This window comes from Drosophila elegans, unplaced genomic scaffold (assembly GCF_018152505.1).
Source record: "Drosophila elegans isolate 14027-0461.03 unplaced genomic scaffold, ASM1815250v1 contig_149, whole genome shotgun sequence".
Lineage (NCBI taxonomy): Eukaryota > Metazoa > Arthropoda > Insecta > Diptera > Drosophilidae > Drosophila > Drosophila elegans.
In genome coordinates, this window is record NW_024545513.1 from 21,117,484 (window position 1) to 21,132,973 (window position 15,490).

General features: G+C 43.8%; 2 protein-coding genes across 2 annotated transcripts; one reads left to right on the forward strand and one right to left on the reverse strand.

Moving 5' to 3' along the window:
* Positions 1-75: 75 nt before the first annotated feature.
* LOC121467722 (nuclear pore complex protein Nup205-like) lies at positions 76-3,495 on the forward strand. Its single transcript, XM_041709984.1, has 3 exons — positions 76-517; positions 2,715-2,872; positions 2,938-3,495. The coding sequence occupies exons 1-3, from the start codon at positions 504-506 to the stop codon at positions 3,357-3,359; spliced, it is 594 nt and encodes a 197-aa protein (XP_041565918.1). The 5' UTR covers positions 76-503; the 3' UTR covers positions 3,360-3,495.
* A 1,847-nt stretch (positions 3,496-5,342) lies between these two features.
* LOC108147709 (thyroid adenoma-associated protein homolog) lies at positions 5,343-15,021 on the reverse strand. The gene is made up of 7 exons (XM_017274433.2): positions 14,847-15,021; positions 14,567-14,768; positions 14,241-14,516; positions 12,199-13,034; positions 8,871-11,161; positions 7,250-7,414; positions 5,343-7,180 (listed from the first exon to the last, which is right to left on the reverse strand). The coding sequence occupies exons 1-7, from the start codon at positions 14,953-14,955 to the stop codon at positions 5,687-5,689; spliced, it is 5,373 nt and encodes a 1,790-aa protein (XP_017129922.2). The 5' UTR covers positions 14,956-15,021; the 3' UTR covers positions 5,343-5,686.
* Positions 15,022-15,490: the final 469 nt, after the last annotated feature.

Here is a 15,490-nt window from a genome sequence, read left to right on the forward strand (position 1 = left end):
CAGGTCATAGCAATCTGTGACTCTTCAATCAAACCCAAATTTAACATTGCTGTGCTCAGCGCAACATACATTCAGTTCGTATCGTAGTCTCGCCCGAAGCACACACACTTCTCACTAACTTGAACAAAATTATAAGTAACGTTTTTTTTTCGATTTTTATTAACAAAATTTCGTTTTATCAAAAAACCATCTGGGATGTCGTTGCGAATTTGTAAGGGAGAAATGGATCTAAGACCAATAACCTTCGAGGCCAACACTGGCGAGAGGAGGGGTCCTAAGTGCGCTAGGATGTCACCCAGGAAGACGAGGGTGGCAGCCAAGAAGAGGACCGCGAAACGCAAGGCTGTTAGGAAGCCCAAGCCCAAGATAAAGTCGAAGTCGAAGTCCAAGACCAAGTCCAAAGCCACCCGGCAAGCGAGGTCCTGTGGCAAAGCCAGTGGGTCCACCAAAGGTGTTCAGGCCCGAAAAGTCGCAAGCCCGAAAAATCGCAAATGTAAACCAGAATGTTAACCAGAAGGTAAACCAGAAGGCCATTATTGTTGGATCATTTAACTGACGAATGCACTGCTAGAATCAGAGAATTGTGAGAACCTCCTGGGAACAAGTCGATGTCTCATGCCAGGAAGGGTCCAATTCCGATTCTGAATCAAGCTAATAAAGTAATAATATTATAATAAAGTAATATAGATTATTTAAATTTAATAGTTTGCAAAATGACAGGAAGGTCCAAGCGAATAGTTTCTCAATAAATAAAGGCATAGTCTGATAAAAAGTTTTTGTTATATTTTATTTTAGATTGTTTCATTCAAATGAAGCTTGGCTAAAATAGTCATTCAATTTTTTACTATTTTGAAATTACAAAAAACAATAGAATTAATAAATATTTACAGTACCTGTACTATTCTTAAGCCAAAATGAAAATCGATTTCGTTTTAGGTTCTTTCATTTTAAAAGCTTGATAGAAATATACATTAAATTTATTACTATAACATAAAAATCGCAGTCAAACCATTCCTTGGGATTAAAACAAATTTTAAAGTAACTCAGATTTTAGAATATTTTCTAAACTTTTCGAAGTTCCCTTTACATTTAAAACTAGAGGTAGGCAAAAAGTAGACAAGCCATTGCGCTTATCAAATATCAAATATGTTCTTACATACAAAGTGTTTTCATGGCTTCATTGGGATTTAAATTTTTAAACGCGTTTTTCCCGTAACCATTTTTTTTAAACATGAATGTATTTAATAGGTATAAACAAGATTAGGTTCTTATGAAAATAATAAAGGGTTTGGAGTATTTGAAGTATTTCCGTTTCGTTTGTGCTGCTGTCTCTTTCTATTTCACGTTTTGAGTCCGTTCTTAACATCGGTACTCAAGGATATCGTTTTCCAATCTGGAAAAATTTCAAAATAAATAATTCAGTTTATAATTTATTTTTTCTACATTTTTTACAGAAACATATTTTGCCATAATATATTTTGTGTCTTATGTTATAATAAATGATTAATATTATTATTACCTATACATATAATAATTACTTATACATATAATAATACATAAAAAACATCATGTAGTCAAATTGTATGTACAATATTTATTCATTTCTAACTTGAAACCTTGTCTATATTGCTTAACAAATAAGTTAAACACAAATGCAATAAAAAACTTTTTTGTAACACATTTCAATTGGTTTCTTAAACATTTGAGTTTCTTGCTATAAAAACGAATGGTTCTTAATCAATAAGTTGTATATTAATATTAACTTGCACACATCAAATCAGGTTTGACTGTCTTTGTCTATGGAGAATTTGTAGTTGTTCGTTCTGTGTGCTAAAGTACATTTTTTCAGACTTTGAATTGATTCGAAGAGGTTTTTTGGAAGTCCCCATATTAATTATATAAAAACAGGGAACGTTCTCATACGTTTCATATTTAAAATCACAAAATAATTTTTTTTTTAAGACTTTCGAAATACTTTTCAAGAACAATAATTTTTTTTGAGCAAAAAATAAAAAATTCTTTGATTTTTTCGATAATTTAAAAAACACTTAATCATGGATATAAACAAATATGTTATTTTGCTCAAAATAAAACTTAAAAAACGAATTATTAATGTTTTTTTTGTTGTACAAGTAAAATACAACTTATTTTGCAAATGCGGTTTTTGTGTGCAGAGTTTCGACGATATTCTCGAACAATTTTATTTGTATATGATGTTTTATAATAACCAATATTTTGAAAAGTTATTTTTTTTGTTTTTTGAAGTGGTAGCTAAGGATACGCAACAGGGGCATACTCAAAACTATTATCAGTTCCCAAATTAGTTTTATTTTGTTATTATTATTGCTTAATCATTATTTTTTTATATATACATTTTTTTCAAAAATAAATATTATTTCAAAAGAATATTTCCATTCATTTAAGAGTCTTAAAGAATTGGATAGATTGACCAAAGAGGATCAACTTGGCGCTTCGATTTTAAGTCATGGATTTTGTTTACAAAAAACAATAGAATTAATAAATATTTACAGTCCCTGTCTTGAAAGCGTTTTTTCTTCAAGAGATAGGGTGCATTTCTTATCCAAATCTTTAAAAACCATTGATGTTTACTTTAATAAACCTTCCCAGTTTAAAAATAAGTTAATAGCTTATTGTTTATTGTTTATGTCCTTATATATCTTATTTATTGAAATGTCTTTCTATATCATTCACAGGACTGGCAAAGTGGACAGTAAGAAGCTGACGGCCGTCATGCACACCATCCTCAACCAGCTGAAGGGCTCCATCGGCTACTACCTCTCGCAGAAGTCCATTGCCGACAATCTGCTGCAGCAGCGCGCCTCCCTGCCGAACATCAGCTTTGGTCCCAATGGTGAGTTGTCTATCCCAATCGCAATCCACTTGTGTGGCCATAATTAAACCCGATATAATGCACAGGCAAGCAAAGCTATCTGGACTTGAGCCAGCGGCACAACGAGAAGCGCAGCGAACTGATGCAGGCCGTCTTCATTGCCGAGCAGAATCTGTACTTGCTGTGGATCCACCTGGACTTCTACCTGCGCAACGCCGTCGTCTATGCCAACGAGAACCGCAACGCCATCAACGAGAGCCTCCTGGACAACGGCAACGGCATCGGCAATGTGTCCGTGCTGAATGCCTCGCAGGACGAGATCCTGCAGCTCAAGCAGCTGCTCATCTCCACCTTCAACGAGACCTTCTGCACGCAGCTAATCACGGCCAGCGAGGACTACGCCACCAAGTGCAGGGGCTTCAACGCCTCGCTGCTGCGCCGCATCAAGGCGCTCGTCCAGTTCGCCCCGGTCACTGCCAATGGCGACAATTCCACGTTCATCTCGTAGGCTCGGATCGAACGCCATTTCCCCTCCCCTCCCCCACCCCTGCCGGCTCGTCTTGGTCCTTCGGTACGGATATCCGCCGCTAAGTTGCGCCTCGCAATCGGTAGGGCGATGCTGCCCTCCCGGTGTCTGTTTATCACATCGACTGAGCCACGTATTTAGTTTTATATTTCAATAAAAAGTGTTGATTTTCTCAAGCGAAAGCCGTTTTTTGTTGTGCAAAGTGGCACTGGAATCGGCAGACTATATTATAAAACTGTCAGAGAAACAATTATTTACTTTCGAAAATTGCGTTCGATTTATTACCGATCGGAAATAGTTACAATTTAGTCAAAATCAAAAGGCTAAAGATTTAATAGGTAAACATATAGAACAAAATATGATAACTTCCTTTTTTTTTAACATATTTGCAGATATTAATACTTTTTATCACACAAATTTATACTTTATATTAAAGATTTTCTCAAGCGAAAGCCGTTTTTGTTTAAAGTGGCACTGCAATCGAAAGACTATATTATAAAACTGCCAGAACAACAATTAATTACTTTCGAAAATTGCTTTCGATTTATTACCGATCGAAAATAGTTAGAATTTAGTCAAAATAAAATGGCTAAAGATGTAGTAGTAGACACATAGAACAAAAAATGATAACTTCCTTGTTATTAAACATATTTGCAGATATTAATACTTTTTATCGCAGATATTTATACTTAGCCGTTTTTTTGTGCAAAGTCGCACTGGAATCGAAAGACTATATTATAAAACTTTAGGAGAAACCATAATTACTTTCGAAAATTGTTACAATTTAGTCAAAATCAACTGGTTAAAGATCTAATAGGTGAACATATAGAATAAAAAAATAACTTTCTTTTTTATTAAACATATTTGCAGATATTAATACATTATGTTGCAGAAATTTATACTTTACATTGAGGGGTTATATACAGATTTTCTCAAGCGAAATCGAAAGCAAACAAAAAATGATAACTTCCTTGTTTTTAAACATTGCAGAAATTTATACTTTATATAAAGCGGTTATATACAGAAAGAATTTTAAAAAATGTAGTATTTTTTATTTTATTTTGTTAATGTACATATATTATATAATATTTTCAAAGCATCACCTAAATTTTAAAAGGCGTTTCAGAGTTCTTCTGGTCGTCGGGCTTGCCAAGGAAGCCGCTATTATGCATTATGTATTCTGTTTGTATAGACAAAAAACCTAAGCCAGGTATTTTAGTAGTTGTTACCAATAAAAAACCAGGTCATAGCAATCTGTGACTCTTCAATCAAACCCAAATTTAACATTGCTGTGCTCAGCGCAACATACATTCAGTTCGTATCGTAGTCTCGCACGAAGCACACACACTTCTCACTAACTTGAACAAAATTATAAGTAACGTTTTTTTTTTTTCGATTTTTATTAACAAAATTTCGTTTTATCAAAAAACCATCTGGGATGTCGTTGCGAATTTGTAAGGGAGAAATGGATCTAAGACCAATAACCTTCGAGGCCAACACTGGCGAGAGGAGGGGTCCTAAGTGCGCTAGGATGTCACCCAGGAAGACGAGGGTGGCAGCCAAGAAGAGGACCGCGAAACGCAAGGCTGTTAGGAAGCCCAAGCCCAAAATAAAGTCGAAGTCGAAGTCCAAGACCAAGTCCAAAGCCACCCGGCAAGCGAGGTCCTGTGGCAAAGCCAGTGGGTCCACCAAAGGTGTTCAGGCCCGAAAAGTCGCAAGCCCGAAAAATCGCAAATGTTAACCAGAATGTAAACCAGAAGGTAAACCAGTAGGCCATCATTGTTGGATCCTTTAACTGACGAATGCACTGTTAGAATCAGAGATTTGTGAGAACCTCCGATTCTGAATCAAGCTAATAAAATAATAATATTATAATAAAGTAATATAGATTATTTAAATTTAATAGATTGGCTAAATGACAGGAAGGTCCAAGCGAATAGTTTCTCAATAAATAAAGGCATAGTCTGATAAAAAGTTTTTGTTATATTTTATTTTAGATTGTTTCATTCAAATGAAGCTTGGCTAAAATAGTCATTCAATTTTTTATTATTTTGATATTACAAAAAACAATAGAATAAATAAATATTTAGAGTACCTGTACTATTCTTAAGCCAAAATGAAAATCGATTTCGTTTTAGGTTCTTTCATTTTAAAAGCTTGGTAGAAATATACATTAAATTTATTACTATAACATAAAAATCGCAGTCAAACCATTCCTTGGGATTAAAACAAAATTTTAAAGTAACTCAGATTTTCAAATATTATCAAAACTTATGTATGGTTCTTAATCAATAAGTTATATATTAGAATTAGCTTGCACACATCAAATGCTCTTGGATTGAAACTAGATCAGAGGGCAGTGCCAGGGCATTGATGGTGGCCATCAGCTCCTCGCTGTCGCCAAACTGCGCCCGAAAGGCGGCGGCCAGTTCGCAGAGCACCAGCAGCGGCTCACAGTACAGGTTGATCTCCTGCTTGTCGAACACCTCGACGTCGCCGTCCTCCTGCAGTTGCAGTTGCTCGGAATCGTCCCTGACTTCGGTGGCCAGGAAAGGCTCGGCGATGAGTTGGAAGAGACGCAGCAGAAACACCGGCTGGCCAGCTTGCTGCTCCACACTGCCCACCACCGTTTTGAGGAACTCCAAAGTCACAGCACTGGGCAGGATGTCCCCCCTTGACTTGACTTCCGGCTGCCCACCAAATTCGCTCCTAAATTCAGTGCTGCACACCAGTTGGGCAGCCCAATGTCGCACCCACTCCGCTTCGTCCAGCAGCAGGAGCAGCACCAGTCTGGCAAAGCGTCCGACCAGCTCCACGTCCACGTTGTCCGTGCACAGGCCAATTTGGTCCTTCAAGCCGCTGCGTACGAGCAACTGGCACAATTGGGCAGCCTGGTGACGCAGATAGACCGGCTGGACGGGCTCCACGAGCCGCAGGGCGTAGTTCAGCAGTGGCAGCCAGTGCTGGCGCTCCAGTCTGCCCCGTTCGCCGATCAATCGTTTCAGGCCCAGCACCAAGCCCGGCTCCTGGTGACTGGAGTGCCGCGCCGACGAGCAGCGCTGCACCAGCTCATCCAACTGCAATCCCGGCTCCTTGAGCAGCGGTTGCAAGGCCACCAGACGAGCGGTGAGCTGGAGACTCCAATGGCGCTTGCTGTCCATCATCTTGAGGACGGTGGAGCGTATGGCCCGGGATTCATACAGCTGCTGACCAATCTCCTGCCGCTCCTCTAAGCTTAATGTGGCGTAATAGCGACGTATGTCGGCCGAAAACTGAAAGTGCTCCACATCCAGCGTGCTGACCAGCGGCTGCTTCTCGGCAGCGTCCAGCCAACGCTGCAGCAGGATGTACAGCCATAGTTCGACCTTGAGCTCGTCCAGGGCCCAGAAGGGTTCGGCCAGGTCCTCGACCATGTGCTGCACCATTCCGGGGCAAATGCCGTGCAATCGATGCAGATGCAGGCCAAAGATCTGGTAGAAACGCATGGAGATGCCCTGCTGCTGGCAGCGTGCATAGACCACCATGTGATCCAGTCGATAGACGGCAGCGATCTGATCCAGGAGCTGAAGGTTAACCACACCAGGATCGACGGCATCCTCCATGAGGGCCACCATCACGTCCACCAGCGCACTGAACGAACACACGTCCCGCTGGAGGATCGGAGCGGCCAGAGCTGCGAGCGTGTGCAGCTGCATCCTGGCCAGCGGTGGACACGACCAGCGCACCAGGCGGTGCAGATGGAGTAGTAGTAGCAACTGCCCGTGCAGCAGATTTGCATCCAGGATGAGGGATTCCTTTTGCTTCTGCCAGGATAACAAGGAAAACCGTGGTAGCCAAGTAGGTTTGGGGGTTAAGGAGCAGCATATTCTCACCTCAAATCTCAGCTGCAGCGCCTTGAGCTCCACCACGATGCGCCTGATCTCGGCCAGCGCCTGCTCCTGGCTGACAAAGTTGGCCACCACCAAGGCAGCTCTTTCGCGGGTCATCAGATCGTGCGAGCGGCAGATCTTGATCAAGAAGGGCACAAACTCGCTCAGCTGCAGGAAAACACAAACGTTATATTATTATAAACCTTATCAACCTTATCAACCTTATCAACCTTATAGCCAAACACTTTTCCAAAAAAAAAATGAAAGAAAACTGCAAGCAATTTAATTTAAATCTCTCCTTATTTTCACTCCAAATTACAATGTTTAAGATATTTCCCAATTTAAAATACCTCCTTGAAACTTTATTATTCTGGTTTTCACGTTTGGAACCCACATCATTTCTACCTAAACCCCACATCTGGTTGTATTAAAAGGATTTAGACTTGGTCATACCAAGTTGACTCGATTAAAACCTCTCCACACAGTCCATATCATGATCTCATGTCCTGATTTTACCCCACAAAGATTAATACCTTTTAAATGCCTCAATCCTTTCCACTGGGTATTCGAACTCCACCGAAAATAACATTAACATAAGTGTATCATTCTTACATAAGTCGAACATAATGATTACAATATAAATAGCAAACTAAACAATAAAAAATAAGCTAAGAATTTATAATGTAACCACAATATTATACAATATCTCAATATTAGAAAACAGTCGAGCTTTAGGTGGCGCCATCTACCGTACCGCAGGGTCACTACGACGAGCTAAGAGCGAGCAGCACTCCCAGTTCCTCCGCTCTCTTCCGCTCTCTTCCGCTCTCTTCCGCTCTCTCAAATATAGGAACACCGTTTTTCGCAAACGCAGTGACGTCATAATTAAATATTTCCTAATAACTTCTAAAATAATGCTTAGATTTGGATCATTTTTGGTGTGTCAAATGATACTGACCAAATAAACATATAGCGCTCAATTTTCGATTTGTGGGCGTAGCCGAATTTTCAAATTAACTTGCGCTGGGTTGGCAACTATTTTCCCAGATCTCGAAATTCATACGGACTGACAGACGGGCAGATACACGGACAAATTTAGTGATCTACATGTTCATACATTTTATTACAAAATTATTGGAAAACTTGTAAATAATTTTCAACTATTTGTGTGCATTATGGGCAGAGTAGTAGAGAATAGTTCTAAATTTTGAGTAGCTTTCATTTTGCAAGCACTATGTAAAAAGATCAGTGATCAGATCAACTAACTTAGAAGATCAAAAAAATAACAACACAAGACATATAATAATTGTCTTAACGATAATCTTATTGATTCTTGATGTACTTGAAACGTTTTCAGAAGTTTTTTACTTGTTTGGAAAACTTGTAAATTGCTTTTCTTATCGGTGATCTCAATGCTTTTTTTATGGCTTAGGAAATTGGGGGCGTTATGACACTACTAAAAAGGATATAGTGCCCTGGGGTGTTATACTTAGGAAGTGGGTTGTAATGATTGCTTTTTTATGACACTTTTAAAAATACCTAGTGTCATACTTAGAAAGTGGGCGTTATGACACCTTTTAAAAGTGTTAAGTTAGCGATTAAAAATAAACCCAACAACACTTACATTCAGCGTCGATTCGGCTCCCTCCAGCGAGGATGGATACAGGCGGCTGAGCATGAGCAGCATGGCCTCCAGCTGGACCGCCTGCCGCCGCTTGCCGCCCTCCTTGGAGCCCTCCATGGAGCCCTCCATGGAGTCGTCCATCTGCTCCGACTCGCGCTGCAGGGCGGCATGGAAATAGTCGAAGAGCTGCGGATACCGCGTGAAGAAGATGCGCCCCGTCATCCGGTTGCGCACGTGCAGCTCGCCGCTCTCCAGCCGTGCCCGTTCCACGCCGAAGACGCGAACGATGAGGGCGGCCAGAAGAAGGGTGGCGCAGTTGCGCTCCGCCCACTCCTCGGCGAGGAGCAGGCCATCGAGGGCACACTGGATGCCGCGGGCCATGAACTCGGTGACGAGTTCGGCCAGTTCGCTGCACCGGAAGAGGGCGCGCAGGATATTGAGGGCGTGGCTGCGTGCGGTGATGCCTGCAGGTCCCTTACTCCTCCGCTCCTCGCACACCTGCAGCAGCTGCAGCATGCAGCGATGGAGCGTGGCATGGGTGCCCAGTTTGAGTTCCGTGCAGATGAGGGCCTGCAGCATGAAGGGCATGCCGGCACTGCGACGTGTGGAGCAGAGGCGATGCATCACCATCGCCTCCTGACCGCTGACCATGGCCATGGCCTCGCCCACCCACTGGCCGGGCAGCTGGTTGAGACGCACTGCATCGCTGTGCCAGAAGCGCCGGCACAGCATCGTGAATCCCACGTAGGCCTGTTCGAAGGCGCCGCGATGCTTCGTCTCGGCCAGCAGCTGCAGGAAATGCTCACCGATTTCATCCAGCTGGACATTACTGAGCAGGTAGTGCCCCTCCTCCTTCTGATGCTGCTGCTGCTCCTCCTCCGCTTCCAGCGGCGCCCGTTGCACCAGCTCGCCGAGGATCAGGCAGACTTCCTTGATGCTGCGCCAGGCGCAGAGCAACACCATCTGCGGCGTGGTGCGCACCTGCTGCAGTGCCTCGCTGCCCAGCCGTCGGCTGAGCACATTGGCCACTGGTTGATCCGTCTCCTGATCGCTGGTGGCGGCAGGCAGATGGCCCTCGGGCGAGGCACTACTAACCACGGGCAGCACAACCCGACTGACCGCCAGGCAGATGGTGACCAGCTCCTCTACGTATCGCCTCCAGGCGGGCTCCCTTCTGGCGGCCAGTTCCGGCAGATTGAGTTGCTGCATCAGATGACGGCTGGCGAAGAGCAGGCCGTACATGGGATTCAGCTTGGCCGCCTCGGCCAGATCACGTTGGGCCAGGGCCAAGCCGGCTCTCAGCTGCTCCAGACACCACTGCAGTGCCGTGTGGGTTCTGCTCTCGTAATCCGTGGCGGCCATGGCATCCCCGTTGGGCAATGGATACTCCACCTCTTTGGCCCGACAGTAGACCTGCAGCTGGAAGGCACCGGTGGCCGAGTCCGGTGGCCGCAGCGACAGCAGCAGTTCCATCATCTCGTGCGGCTGAAAACGGCAGCGGGTTTGCAGCGATTCCAGCAGCTGGGCGGCCAGTACTTTGTTCTGCTCGTAGCTGTCGCCCAGGCAGTGCTCCAGATTGGTCAACGCCTTCGGCGGCGGCAGCAGCAGCAGCAGCTCCCCATCCAGCTGTACCTTGCGACTGAGATCCACGCAGGCGTGGAGCAAGTGCAGCGACAGCCAGCGGCGTCCATAGTTGGCTGTGGGAAAGAGATTCCGCCACAATTGGCCACTGAGTCGTTGGAGCAGGCTGACCATCTGCTGACCCTCAACCGTTGGTCGCTTCTGATGGGCGGCCAGACCCAGATGGATCCTGCGCAGAGCCTTCTGTAGCAGGGCGTAGCTCAGCTGGCGCAGATGGGCACTCGGATTGTTGGCATTGTGGCGCAGATAGAGTCCGATGGCCTCCACTTCGGCTGAAGTCAAGGGATCGCTGGGTCGCGACGTCTCCACCACGAAGCGCAGTGCGAGAAGGCGCGCATGGTCGTCCAGGCCGAGAAGGGCCTGCTCCAACTCCGGCCGCAGATCGTGCAGCAACTCGTGGCGCCGCCGCTCGCTCAGCTGCCGCACGCTGAGGATCGCCGCCAGCTTGCTGCTCAGCGGCAGACGAGCGTCGCCCCGCAGCAGCAGCAGGTGGGCCAGCGTCTGCGGCTCCAGCTGCACCGCCTGCGTGAGCAGCTGCTCGATGACCGAGCGCCGCTTGTCCGCCACCTGGGTGGCCGCCAGCAGCTGGCCGAACCACAGGTCCTGCCACTCGGCCAGCGGCTGCGTCTTGTGGGCGGACACCATCATGACTACAAAAAAAAGAGGATCACACAAATGGGAGAACGATTAGAACAGGACTAAAGAGATGGCTGAATTGGTGTTGAAAAAATATATAAGTGGGCGACAACAAAAATAAAATATATATGGGGAATTCACTGATTGTCGAATACGACATTCCCAGAGACATGTGCCACATCTTTAATCTTAAACTTAAAGCTCTTTGATAAGCACCTAAAATTGGTGCTAAGATTGGGTTTCGGCAATCGTTGGTTTTCGAGATAATCACTAAAATCTACGACTTTATTGAGAACCTGCTTAAGCACCGAGTTTAGCGAAACGTTAACGTTCATTTTCATAAAATTAATTTTTAAATGTTATGTATTGATCGTTCTTAACAATGATTATTGTTTGACCTTAAAATATTAGGTACTTTTATTATATTTAATAAATTCTCAGTAGAAACAGGTGAAAAAAATACATTTATAGACTTTGATTGTTTGATTTTAATGGATATATGTTAAAAACATGGAAACTACGTCGATTTTTCGCAGAATCTTTCGATCGTTCCCATAAACCGTTTTTATATATCATAAGTAATCCGATTTTTACATATGTATACCTCGCTGGTAAAAAAAAAGCGACTGTCTTGAATTATATATGTTTTAAGACAACAAAGTCAAGTCCCTAGTTTTTTCTACTTCCTGGTAAATCTGATCAAGAACTTACACCTGCGGTCAAAATAATAGTAGTGAGGAAATAAACAAAAATCATTGTTCATTTGCACTTTGTATTGAAATTAAATAGTTTTTAATAGCCAATTGATTTTATAAATAAAAAATAATAATTTTGTACTCTTCTTTAAAAATATTGTAAATATTACCTTTCATAAAAGTGCGTGATGTTTTTCGTTATGTTTTAGCTTCACAAAAACATAAAAACATTTTTTACAAGTTGATACCAAACTATTTTTGATTGCAATTTCTTTAAGCTAAAAAACTACTATTATTCTGACCGCAACTGTTTATGCTCTGTAAGTTTTTTTTTTATAAATTTGTGGAACACTTGCCTTTGAACAGGGCATCCACGCTGTCCTCGCAGCCCAGGAAGCGCGGGAAGATGACGCCGAAGAGCGAAGGGCAGTGTTGGATGCATTGGCTCACTCCGGCGACGGCGACCAGCTGCTCCATTGCCAGGCAGCTGGCACTGAGGGCCGCGGACCGAGCCTCGAACTGGCCGTAGACCACGTGGAAGAGCTCCTCCTGGCCGCTGGCCTGCGCGTGCTGTAGCACCTGGCGCAGCAGGGCGCTGCTCATGTGACGCACCGAGTCCGTGGCACTGGAAATGTTCTGAAGGGCGAACAACTGCAGCTCCGCGAGGATCTGCTGGTAGACGAGCACATGGTTGGCGGGCAGGAAGGAGCGAAGTTCGGCCAGCGACTTGGAGTAGATGAAGAGGTGCTTGGAGAGGAAGACAAGCAGGTTGCTCACGCTGCCCTCCCGCTGGCCGACGGTCAGGATCATCCGGAGAATGGCCAGCGCCTGGGGGGCATGATCCGCGTAGTCCGAGCGCCGCAGGACGAGCAGGGCGGCCGTCTGGACAGGCAGATCCTGTTCCCCCGTCCGTGGCCTCGAGCACTCTGCCAGGTACTCCACGAATGCCCCGGAGAAGCGCGCCAGGTGACCGATCAGCAGGCCGGCAATGGAGCGCACATCCCACGGCGTGTCCACGTGGCGAGCCACCTGCCGGGCCACCACATCCGCGGAGCTGAGCAGCTGCTGGCCACCGCCTTGGTGCAACCGATCGCTCCACTCGGACAGCAGGCTCACCAGAAATCGCAGCGCGTTCTGCACGTACAGGTAGAGCTCGTTGCGGCGCGTTGGCGACAGTTCCAGCGAGGGATCACTGTGGAGGAGAGAGAGGGTTTCATCAATTTAGGTTGTTGCATACGAAACGGAATTGCCTAATTAATCTCTAGAATTTTAAAATCACTAACTGTGTTGTGGTGTGTCTATATACTTGTACCTAGGCACTTAAATAGGTACACTTATTTGGTACCTTATACCTTACCTAGGTAATAAATACATGGCCCTTTTACCTTGTATTTATTTTGACAATAAGCTATGTTGGGTATTTAGTTACTTAAATATTTGTATTTATTTTTGTTTTTAAACCACTAAATTCAATATTTTATTAATTTTGCAAAATTATGAGCTGAAGGCCTTTTTGCAGCTATAGCTCTAACCACTGTTTTTGTAGATCTTAGTTTTAACTAAAGGTTAAGGGTTAATTTAAAAAATAAAAGTTCATTTCGCAAAAAAATCATAATTTTACTGCTACTAGAAGATTTGAATTTTAGTACCAAGTACGTAAGTACTTATTTCCGCAAAAACCTTGTACTTAACCTATATCCAAAAACTAGTACCTTTCCCAACACTTCTACTTCGGTTAACTATAATTTTTTTGTAGTTAAGCAGTTATTGTTGACAGAAATAAAAATCAGAAATTAACATTTTATCCAAATTTTTAATATGGCAGTCTTTAGTAAGTTTTATCTTGGATCTTTTCATTTAAAATTCGAAAATTACTTGTATTTTAAACAATTAGAACAAGAAATCAAAAAAAAAATATATATATACTAAGTTTAATAACTTTAATATAAAACATGTCTTTAATAACTTCAAGTTCTTAAATTTATATCATAATCGATTGTTGTATGTACGATTAAAGGGGTTTTATTATGTGGTTGGCTGATAATCTATAGAGATTTTACATTCTTTTGATAGTTCTTAGCCCCGAAACCAATTTTATTTAGATAAGCGATGAAAAAAAAACTCAATGTAATTATTGTAGGCTTGACTTGATTTAATTATGTAATGTAATGTAATGTAATTATTGTAGGCTTGACTTAATTTAAGTGATTTCCTGGCTTTAAGAATAGTTTCCTTACATTTGATTTTGGGAGTTTATGCTATTGTTCACCCGAAATCTCTAGAGATTTAGAGATCTTTGATTTGATATTGTGTATGTTAGCTCTTAATTAATTTTCATTTGGATTAGCGATGAAAAAAACTCAACTCTAGAGATTAAGAAGGCCCCTTGGGAACCCACCTGATGTCCGTCCAGTAGCGCTCCAAGGCGGTGGGCAGGAGCGGCGCGAAGAGGAGCACCTGGCGGCCCAGTGCCTCGCGGCCGAAGGGGAAGTTCTGCAGGCAGGCGTTGGCGGAGGCGATGGTGTCGTTGGTGCGGTCGTGGCTGGCCATCCCCTCCAGATTTGTGGCCATTGAGCCGAGCGACTGCTGCAGTGCCTCCAAGAGCAGATCCTTCGAGTGCCGGTGCAGTCGCTGTGTACCATCCTGTTTGGCCAGCCCGTTGTCCGAGAAGAGTCTGAAGGGGGTTTGAATCGGATGGTTGCATAGAGCGGGGGCTCACCGTACTTGGTCAGCTGGTTGCGCACGGCATGCTTCAGTGGACTGGCCAGCAGCAGATCGGCCAGGAAGTGCCTTACATCGTGCTGCTCCTGCTCCTGCTCCTGATCCTGCTCCATATCGTGGTCCCTGTAGAAGATGTCCTTGACCACCAGGACCTGCTCGGCACTGCTCCTGGCCTCAGCGAACTGCCGCACAAATCCATGGGGTGCTGCAAACGATTGGCAAGGCGGAAGGGGGCATCAACATGTGGCACTTGGAGGATGCAAAGCGAAAGACCTCCACTCACCGGCATTCCAGCTGTTGGGCAGCGGAACCAACGAGTCGCGCAGCTCCGCAAATCGCTTGGGATGCGCGCAGAGCTTCAAGGCGGCCACGCGCAAATTCAAATCGTTCATATTATGATATCGGATCGAATAAATAGGGGAAATGGAAATTGAGAAGGGCTAAAAGTTACCGGCACGTTGCCTATCGAATCTTACAAATGCCGATAGCAAATAAAGCACCGTTCACACCGACATGCATGTGTGCTATCGATATCGAAATGGCTTTAATTGGCATTATTAAGCCAGCTGATTTAAATTTCTATATCTATTCAGAATGCAAAATAATAATGTCACGGACTTAAATTTAATTTTATTATAGTTAATATTCCAGCGCTACAAGCTTACACTTATATTCGTAGCACTTGTCAGAGCTCGAAGAGAAATATATTTAATGGCATCTGTTATTTATCAAAACCTATTATTATCTATTTACGACAGTCTGGCAGTCCGGCCACCAGCTATTGAAAAGTATAGACAGCAACCATGTGGTTGACAGTGGTGCTGATATTTGATAACTCACAAATTGTGCACTTGCCTGGTGTGGTGTTTGACCTGGCTAACTATCGATACATCATAAGTCAATAGACGATAAAAGTGGCAGATTATT

Coding starts and splice junctions, on each gene's coding strand:
- LOC121467722 (XM_041709984.1), top strand. Junction 2,873..2,937: donor CATCAGCTTTGGTCCCAATG/GTGAGTTGTCTA, acceptor TATAATGCACAG/GCAAGCAAAGCTATCTGGAC.
- LOC108147709 (XM_017274433.2), bottom strand. CDS start 14,955: ATGAACGATTTGAATTTGCGCGTGGCCGCCTTGAAGCTCTGCGCGCAT. Junction 14,769..14,846: donor GCCCAACAGCTGGAATGCCG/GTGAGTGGAGGT, acceptor AATCGTTTGCAG/CACCCCATGGATTTGTGCGG. Junction 13,035..14,240: donor CGCTACTGGACGGACATCAG/GTGGGTTCCCAA, acceptor TCTCCTCCACAG/TGATCCCTCGCTGGAACTGT.